The 10,620-nt window shown below is 41.0% G+C and overlaps 1 protein-coding gene across 2 annotated transcripts in view; it reads right to left on the minus strand.

The window, feature by feature from the left end:
- Positions 1–10,035, minus strand: part of WDR48 (WD repeat domain 48) — a 43,796-nt gene extending 33,761 nt beyond the window's left edge. For both annotated transcript variants that reach the window (XM_061196606.1, XM_061196607.1), the window contains exon 1: positions 9,965–10,035. In XM_061196606.1, the coding sequence (XP_061052589.1) occupies positions 9,965–10,012 (48 nt within the window). In that variant the 5' untranslated portion in view covers positions 10,013–10,035. The remainder of the gene's footprint in view (positions 1–9,964) is intronic.
- Between the last annotated feature and the right edge of the window lie 585 nt (positions 10,036–10,620).

Genomic DNA, 10,620 nt, shown 5'->3' on the forward strand with positions numbered 1-10,620 from the left:
TCACTGAGTTGTATACTTTAAAAAGGTAAATTTATGTGAATTTTATCTCATTAAAGCTGTTATTTAAAACAAAGCAAACTTCTGAATGTCAAAAAAATAACATGAGCAAGGTTACAAGGCAAACACCTAACTGGGGAAAAAATGAATACAAAAGACAAAAGTTTACTCTTGACAACATACAAAGATTCCTTAGATAACAATAAGAAAAAGTCAACCTCTCCAACAGAAAAAGGAACAGAGATCATGAAGAGGAAATTTTTTTAAAAGAAAAGAAAATGGCCAACAAACACATAAATAATAAAAGATGAGAAAAAGGCCAGGGTTGTATACACAAAGACAAGGATGTTGTTTTAACCCGGCCTTTCGGTGCAAGTAACTGTAACTGAAATCTACTCAAACAAGCTTAAATTTTTTTAAAAATGGAGAATTTAAGATGAGAATTTAACAAGGATATCTAACAGAGCTCAAGGGCAGGAAATTCAATCATGACTCATAAGAGACATTTTAAAAATAAAATCATGGCACTTCTCTACTGAAGCTTTTCACTGCACTTACAAGTCCAAATTCCTCACATGCTTTGGTTCTACCCTGCAAACTCACACTCACCTCAAACTAACTTCCCCTATGCTCTTTGATGACAGTCGCACTAAACTCCTTCCTGTTCCTCAAACACATCAAGTTCTTTCCCATCCTAGGACCTTCAGATTTACTTTTCCCTGTGCCAAGAAGATTCCTCACCTCTCCAATCCCCACAAGAATATTATTCTCCCAGCTTTCATTTTGGCTGACTAACCCTCACCCTCACCCTCCAGGTCTTAGCAGAAAAGTAATCTCCTCTAAAAGGCCTTCCCTGATCTCCTTCCCCTATCACCTCCCCTACTCCATTTCTTCTACAGTTCTTACCACACTGCATATTTATCTTTTTTGCTATATCTTCTCCATTAGAATAAAAGCTGCAAGAGGGCAAGGAACTTGTCTGCCTTGTTCCTCCCACCACAGTATCCTTATTATAGTATCTGGCATATAAAAGACATCTCATAAATATTTTTTGCATGAATCAGATACTGAAAAACCATCAGGAAACAAGCTGGCTTCAATGTTAGTTTCAGTCTCTCTTAATGCCTCTTCCTCTGGGGCTTCAAGTCTCCTTATCAGCTTTTCTCAGTACATTTCTTATTTAACGAAGATGAGGTAGCATATATGAATCTTGATTTTCAAATTCTGGGAGATGATCTGATTGGCCCAGTGGGAAAGGGTCAGAGAATAACAACATGATTGTCAGTCCTCATTCCAGGTGGCAAGGAATTCTTAGCAAAACAAGTTTGGACCAACCTCTTTAAGGGCATCTATTACAGATGTGTGATTAAAAACAGCAAATAACTAGAAGTATCCTACCTAGTTGGGTAAATTTTGGCACATACATCTATAAAAGAGAATACTATTTAATCATTAAAAATGTTGGTGTAACTCTAGACTGATTAATATGGGAAGAAACCCAGGGTATATTTAAGTGAAGTATGCATGGTCTAACACAGTAGTGTATAATAATCATTACTGTAAAAATGCTGCATAATATTAAATATACATATATTTAAAAATAAACACACAAATTTAGAAGGATATACATGTATAAAACTACCAGTAGTTATTCCTGAGTGATGGAATTATGGTGACTGTCACTCACTCATGCCTTTTTAATACAGTATGAATGTTTTATAATAGGCATATATTACTTAGTTTTTTGAATTTATAATTTAATTCTTATCCAACTAATTCTTGCCTGTATTCAGAAAATCAAATAGTACTGAAAGACAATAATGAAAAACCATCTCCCTACTGTCTGGTTAAGACTCCCCATACCCAGTCTTAATCCTTAGAGGTAATTAATTTCAACTCTTGGTTGTTTCTATTACATAGCTACTGCATTTCTCGAAATATTGTGCTTATCCTTATCCATTTTAGACATCGCCTATTTACTCAAGCTATGGTAGGTTAGGATGTAGCTCTGAAACTTCCCTCAGTAATTCTTCCCTCTACTCTTCTGATATCGATAGATCTATCACTGTTTTTGGTTGATTAAATAATCAGTGCTACACTGTTGGACTGTAATTGCTATCTACTGACTAGCCAAGTACTATATTATGAATACATTTCCTTCCTCAGAGAGCTCTTCATTTTCCCTAGAGTTCCTTCTTTCCTTCAATGGCTCCCTCTACTTTAACTCCGATTTTCTTGAATTACTGCAGCATATTAGATAGTCCAGCAAGAACCCACCTCCAACCCCCACTTTCCCACAAGGCTTCCCCCTTAGAATCCCCCACATTCTCACTCTAATCTGGGCTGGCTGCCCTCTCGGTCTGCTGGCACAGTTGTCACCTTCGGTGCTTCCCTTTACTGCTTTTCTGGGTTAGAGCCATTGTTTCCTGAATTCCAATGTCTCTTTTCCTTGTTCACTTCCCAGTTTGGCAGAAGTACATCCCCAGGACCTTAAGAAACTAACATAGAAGAAGGTACACGGGAGGTGACTTAGCTGTTGCATGTCTGAAAAGGTCATTACCTTTACACTTGATTTGGCAGGATAAAGAAGTCCATGTAGAAAAAAACTCAGCTTTTGAAAGCACTACTCTAACTTTCTCTAGTATCCAGTGCTGCCACTGAATTCAATGCCAATTCTGTTTCACTCACCTTTAAGGTGATCCCATTTTCATTCTCTCCTGTACCACAACCTATACAGCCCAAGATTTTAGGATCTTCTCTTTTTACTTGGTGGGGTATTTTTTGGGGGGGTTCTTTATCATGATAATTTTTGGTCATTTTATCATTAATTTTGCTGTGCACTTTGAAAGCCCTTTCAATCTAGAAACTTTCAGCTCTGGGAAATCTTACATCAATTCATTAATAACTATCTCTGTTTTCTTTGCTCCTTCTTAAACTCTCATCAGTCAGATGTTGGAACTTTCAAACTGATCCTTCATCTTTTATGCATTCTATACTATCTATCTCTGTCTTTTTGCTTACTTTTGTAAGACTTCCTTTATTATTTCATAACTCTATTAATTTTTTTGGTAAATTTTAGTATGATGGACAAAATAGGAACAATAACTTCAATAAGAAAATGGCTAGGTCAATTATGGTCCATCCATTCTATGTAGTCATTAAAGAATAAATTACATACGATGATATATTCCAAGACATATCACATTAAAAACTTGTTAAAGAAACAAAAATTGGCTGTAGACAGAAGAAAAATAGGATTCAAGTCTTTCAACAAATACTGATTAAGCATCCACCAGTTGCCAGGCTCTATTCTAAATGCTGAGGATACAGTAGTGAGCACAGAAGCCCTCCTGGAGCTTTCACTCTAGTGGGGGAAAGACAGTAAGTGAAGTTTTTTTTCTCAAGATATAGGCAAGCTTTGCAGGCAGAAGAGATGGAAGTAAAAAGAAGAGTAGAAGGTGCTGGACACAGAAGCAATAAATGAGTGAACAAAGTCCTGGAAAAACTTCATTTAGGCAAAGTCAAGAGTACAGGCAAAGGCAGAGAAGATGAGGACTCATTTCTGCCTTGATTTGCTTTAAAAAAAAAAGGGGGGGGGGAGGAAGAGAAGGTACTATAAGGACTCTGCAAGGGATGGGAAGCCAGAAGCCAGACCTTCAGTAGGAAGTATGCATTTGGAAGAGACAATTAAAGGGACTCTGACAGGGAGAAAAATGACAGGGTATTCCCCCAGCAGCAATATCCAGTTAGGTTATGCTAGGAGAGCCTGCTCCCAAGCTCATTCAGGTTGGTGGCTGAATTCAGCTCCCTGTAGTTGTAAGCCCGAGGGCCCTGTTTCCTTGCTGGCTTTCAGCCAGGGCTTCATCCTTGCTCCTGGAGGCTGCCTGAAATCCTCATGCTTTCTATGTGCCTTCTCCTGCAACAGGAGGGCCCCCCTCATGTCTCACATTTTTCTGACTTTGTCCTCCAGCGGAGAAAGTTCTCTGCTTTTTAAGGGCTCACATGATTAGATTGGGCCCACTGGGATAATCCAGGAAAATTCTCCTATTTTAAGGTCTGTAACGTTAATTATATCTGCAAAATCCCTTTTATCACATAACCATAACATATGCATAAATTCCAGGGATTAGGGCATGGACATTTGGCAGTGGGCGGGGGGGCGGGCATTCTGCCTACCACAGTAACAATTTTTTGTATGAAAACAAATATGGATATATTACAGAATGAGTACAAGATCACAGTATTTTTAAGAAAAGAAAGGAGACTTAAAAGCATTTCAGGCTCACAAAGAGGACACTCTGGGCTATTCCCCTAGGCTTCCCCGAGGTATGCATTAACTCATTTCCACTTGGATGTCTAATAGACATCTTAATCACGGCATGTCCCAAACCGAGCTCCTGACAGTCCTCTCCAAATGAGCTTTTCCTGTCTTCCTCATTGATGACGTTAATGGCAACTCCGTTCTGCCAGTTGCTCAGGCCCAAAACCTTAGTGCCAGCCTTACTTCAACTTCTCTCATCTCACATCCTGTCAGCAAGTTCTGTCATCCAGAATTCAACCAATTTTCACCACCTTGGGTGGAGCCACTATCACATAGCACCTGGATTTCTTAAATAGCTACTGGTCTCTCTGCTCTGCCCTTGCTCACCTGCAGTCAGGTGATCCTGAGAAAACACATTTCTTCTGCACAAAATCCACCAAATGCTTCCTACCTCACTCAGGAGTAAGAGCCAAAGCCCTACTATGGCCTGTACTGCTCTACATGATTTGGCCTGCAGTTACCTCTCTGATTTCAGCTCCTACTCCCTTCCCCTCACTCACTCCATGGCAACCACAATGGCAACTTTATTATTCCACAAATAGGCCAGGTACATTCCCACCTCAGGACCTTTGTGTTTGATATTCTCACTGGAATGCTCTTCCCCCAAGTAGCAATCTCATTTCTCTTAGATTCTTACTCAAAAGTCAGCTTCTGAGCAAGGCTTTCTCTGACCACCTCAAAAAAAATTTCACTTTCCCTCCTCTGCTGCTTATCATTAATCATTTTTTGACATTTAAAGGTTATTTTTCCCCCAACATCGTATCATGAAAAATTTAGAGAACATATAAACGTTGGAAGAATTACACAGCAACATCCATATATCCATATGGATATATTCTACAATGAACATTTTCTATCCATTTGAACATACCCATCCATTTGATCCATATCATTTTTCAATGGCTTTCAAATTAAGTTGCGCATCATTAATAATATTTCCTCCTAAGTACTTCATGTATATCATTGACCAGAGTTCATTATTTATTTATGGCTCCTTTTTCAAAGGTTAAGATTTACATTCAGTGAAATGTACACATCTTAAGTATACATAGATACATCTGACAAATTAATACACCTGTGTAATACAAAACTCTACCAAGATATATACATCACCACCTTAGAAAGTTCCCTCATCCTCTTCCCAACCTCTACACCCCACCCCCAGACAATTTAGAACTGACCCTTTTCACCATAGATTACTTTTGCCTGTTCTGTAACACCTTATAAAGGGAACCACACAGCTCTTTTCTGTAAGGCTACTTCTAGCTCTCAGGTTACATCAGGCTAAATTTGGCCAAGAAAAATTGGCCAAATATGAATAATTCTTACATGTGTTTTTCCTGTTCAATCTCGTGGACCATGACTTTCTGCTTGTACCTATGTTTCGAGAGTGCTGATTTTAAAAAGTATTCTAAAAAGCAGTCTTGCAAATAAAAATAGGACACTTTCTAGCCTGACTTCTCTTAGTCAGGGGTTAGTAAAAAACTTTTACAGAGGTTAGTAAAAAACCACCCAAGGGCCAAATCCAGGCCAAAGTCTGTTTTGTAAACAAAGTTTTAATGGAACACAGCCACACCTATTCATTTGGGTATTGTCCTATTGCTGGTTCCACGTTATAACGGCAGAGTTGAGTGGTTACGAAACAGGAAAATGGCCTGCAAAGCCTAAAATATTAACACCTGGCCCTTTAGAGAAAAAGTTTACTGACCCCTGTTCTACTGGATATCATATTGGCACCGAATTTTTTATTACCCATCCTATATAAAAAGTAACTCACCTTGGACATATGGCTAATTTATAAGGGTCTTTCCTTGAGAAACCAGGATTTGGCATCATCCTACTGCTACCTTAAGAAAGTCTTGAAGATTAAACAACCCAGAATTGGGGCTCAGAATGAGGAGTAAAGACCACACTGAGCTCTGACTAGGTCTAGAATAACTAAATATTTGGCAGGGAAAGGGGATTAGTACTGGTAGAATAGACATTTGTTGGTTGCCTCTATATTCCCCACTGCTCCCCAATATCTTCCTCAAGGCAAGCAAATGCCAGAAGAAATTGTGTAGGGACTATTTAAGAGACTGTTACCATGGATAGTATGGGGAAAGGATTTGAGATCTAGAACAGGTGCAGCCACCATGCCACCAAGAGGGAAGACCTAGATCTAGGAGTTTGGGAATAGGAGAGGACAACCTGGAGGCAGCCCAATAGTAAAGGTGACTTTACATCACTCCTCAGGGTACAGAGTCACAGTGAATCTGCTGGTTCAAGATTTGCATGAAGCTAGCACCACCTCTTGAGTTATCATTTATATGAGCCAATACATATGTTTATTGTGTGAACCTGGTTATGTTGGATTTGGGGTCATTTCCAACCAAAAGAATCATCTTGTTATGAAAGACCAAGTATTTACACTCTTGAAACAACATTGAGTACTAGGGCATGGTTATTGCTCCTAAACCAGGAACACTAGTGACTTTTGTCCAACCTCATTCCAAGAGTTCTGAAGCAAGTAAGGAAAAGAGGCCACAGCTGTAGGAAGGATGGAGACAGACAGCCAACCAACAGACCCAGGCTGTTGGAAAATCATAACATTAAGGGGATTTCCAGGGACTGAAAAAACTTGCTTTGATATCCTGATTACCAGGAGAGAGCTGCATCATCTATCTAAATTCACACATTTGTCTGATCATGCTTCGGACAATCACAAATCCACCCCTCCTCCTCATACTCACCTCCAGTCTCCTTAGAAGTTGAAGACGGTAGGACATGTGCTCATTCTTCATTATGTCTATAATTAATAAGTAGTATGCTTGGACCCTTCTCCACTGGTTATTTATCAATATTATAAGTCTCAACGGTTCTTTCTGGCCTACTATTTGATAACGGAGCTCAGGGCTACTGCCTCTTGGTACAAGAAACAGACAGCCAAGAGGCAAAATAAATTTCTGTAGCCATTTATATTTTTTCCAAAATGGAAAGATTTTTTTTTAATTTATAAGAGCAAAGAACGTTGTAAAAAGTTAAAAAATATAAAGATTCATATATTTTAAAGTAAAAGATATTCTGTTTCCCACCTTACCAATAATCACATAATGTAATACTCCAGAGATAATCACTGTTGACATCCTTCCAGACTTTGAAAATGCCTTATTTCCTTTGTGGAAATGGGACCATGCTATGTTGATTTCCTATTTTGACTTCTGGACACGTTTCCTTTTTAATAATATAAATCTAGTTTATCTTTTAATTGCAAACTAATCTACTATATGAATGTACCTAACTTATCTGCCAATTGACTACTGATAAACATTTAGATTTTTGTTTTTCACAATGACAACATTCCTATAATAAACACCCTTGCATAACAAGAGAAAGATATATGCATATGTACTTCTGTAAAACAATTTTTTAGACAAGGAATTGCTGGGTCAAAGGAAATGTGTATTTAAAAATCTGACAAACAGGAAGACACGAAACAGTGAATACCATGACTCCACTTCGAGTAAAAAAATCACCTAAGTCGGGTACACACACACACGAAAAAGTATAGAACATTAGTTTTCAACCAGCAACAACTGTGACCTCCAGGGGACATTTGAAAATGTCTAGAGTCAATTGTCATTGTCACAACTGGGAAGGTGCCAGTGTCTAGTGGGAAGGCAGGATGATGGAAAACAACAGTCCTCCCACAATTAAGAATTATCCAGCCCAAGATGTCAATAGGGCTCTCAGTGAAAAACACTTAGCTAGGATTATATCTCACAGTCTTCAAAGCAGTTTTCTTTGAAGAGTGGAAGACAATTATCATTTACACTTTTGTTTGTGGGGTTTTTTTTTTTTTGCAATGAACATGCACTAGTTTAAAAAACACTTCCATAAACAAAAGTTCTCCCTTGTGTTGAGATAAAATCAATCTCTGTGGCTTCTCATATTGGTTCTACACCTTAAAGACAAATTCTGAAAGCAGCTAACAAGACTCATTGAATCTTCTCTTCAGCAGACTGATCTTAGATGGTTCTTCTGAATGCTATTCCTAGGAAATAGCTTCAAGTCACTTCACCAATCTGATTGCTATACCTATTAAGAACAAGGTACTAAGTGCTGATCCCCAAACTCTAGTTTTGTACTCTGATCAGTGAAGAGTGAAATGATCATCTTTTTCATTCTGCATACAATGGCTCATATTCAGCTTATTAAAACACTCAGTTTTTCCACACATGCTGCAGCTAATTTACATTTTCCCCATTCAGTACTTTTATATTGCCTTTTAAGTCTAAATGCAAGAAACTAAGACACTTGATTAACTCTCCTTACTATCCTAAGGAATGTACCTACCACTCTAGTGTCTAGAATACAATCAAGTTACAATTTTGAGTTACATTTTAGTCAGGAAGAGACATTCTCACCACCTGACTTGGATGCTGGGGTTACTTAAATCCCATCACTGATGCACTTAAAAATCACCAACAAGGTATGCTATTTTAGATTCTTATTAATGTCACTCAATTCAACAAACATCTAGTAAGTGCCTAGGACACTGTACTGATCAATGAGATCAATAAAACAAAGAAGTGAACTGGCCAGAAGACTTTATGGCCTACAGCCATTTCCTCAATGAAGGAACCCCTTGTCCGGACTACCTATTAAACACTCACTGATTTCAACCTGTAGAACTACATATAATGCTGTGTTTTATAAAGAAAGCTTGGGTGTTACTTATTCCTGTACTCTCTCAATTCTTTGCACATTTTGGGGCCTAAACTAAGTGCTCAGTAAATGTTTAATAAGTGCACCGTACTGTCACCACTACATACAACATACCTGCAGGTAAACACCTGTAATAGGGCTTTTACTCCTTAGATCGTTGAAAATAATAGCAATAACGCTTAAACGTACCCAAAACAAAACTGGATTCACGAAGGCATAAAGCACACACGGGCGGGCTAGGTAACTCTTTACCCTTGAATAATACATTAGAGAAACAGAAAGAAAGATTCAAGGATGCACTCTGAAGAAATGGTGAAGACGAAATTAAATTCCAAAACAATGAAAATTATAATTCCCCCACTAACACCAGCATACTCCCACGTCATTTCCACCTTGGGGGTGGGGGGAAGCTCCCGCATAAAAGGAGGCAGGGGGCTCCCACATGCAAGACCCCTGCTCAAAAACCCGGCAGGGCTCCGCAGCCCCGCCGCAGCCCCGCCGCAGCCCCGCCACGCCCCCGCACGGGCCCACTCACTCCGCTGCCCGCCCCGCGGGGAAGCTCCCGCAGGCCTCCGCTCCGACGCCGCTGGGCACAGCGCTTGGGAGACAGGCAAGGGAAGGGAGGCAGATGGGCGGGGAACGAGCCCAGCCCGACCACGCAAGCCCAAGGCTACGAAACAGTGGACGACCGGCAACACCAGGCTCCCAACCGCGCGCCCAAGGGTCCCGGGACGGGGCCCCGGCGGGTCCAGTCTGCCGCCCCCCGCCCCTTCCTCAAGCCGTTAGAGCCGCAGCCCCACCCCTAGCCGCCGGCCGCGCCCCGTCCCGCTCGCCCCAAGCCGCTACCCCGGCCGACCGCGGCCCGAGGTATCTGCTCGCTGGAGGTGGGCCCGGGGATGCCAGCCACGCCCGGGAGGTCGAGGAGCCGGGGTCCCCTACCTGCACTTTCCTCCGCCCTGCCGTGTTCTGCCGGTGATGGGCCGCCATCTTGCATGTTGACACTCGTACGTCATTTCCGGCAGTGGCTTGGACCAGGCGGATGTACCGCCTCTTCCCGTTTGGCCGAGGCCTGGTGGAGTTTTCCTCAGGGAATCTTTCTCGCTGTGGCCGGTGACCCTGTGGTGCGGCAGAAGCACTTAAAAACCGTTGCGTGCATATAATGCTGGCGGAGAGAGAGCCACTTTGTGACGCAAGGGAGCAATCTGTATCCAGCTCTGTGTGGGCCTGGCGTGCGCTGTTCTCCTCAGAGGCCCAAGTAGGCATAAGAAAGCGCTGAAAGAATTACTGCTGGAGATGGGCGCCTTGGACTCCACCTCCACTCCCTCAAACATTCGTGAGCAGCCAAGGGAACCGGCATATTTGCCATGAAGTACCTAAAAAAGGCGGAGAATTATAAACTGGCCTGGGGAGGAGAAATAGAAAGGTTTGCAAAGGAGGTGGCCCCATCTTAAGGAGGCGCACAGTATTCGTTTAAATAAGAGATGGGGAATTCCCTGGCGGTCCTGGTTAGGACTCAGCGGCCAAAAAAAAATTGGTGTTATAAGAAGGCAAAAAATACATACTAGTTAAAATTGTTTACAGCCGGACTTACCTGG

The sequence above is a fragment of the Eubalaena glacialis genome, chromosome 7, assembly GCF_028564815.1.
Source record: "Eubalaena glacialis isolate mEubGla1 chromosome 7, mEubGla1.1.hap2.+ XY, whole genome shotgun sequence".
Taxonomy (NCBI): domain Eukaryota; kingdom Metazoa; phylum Chordata; class Mammalia; order Artiodactyla; family Balaenidae; genus Eubalaena; species Eubalaena glacialis.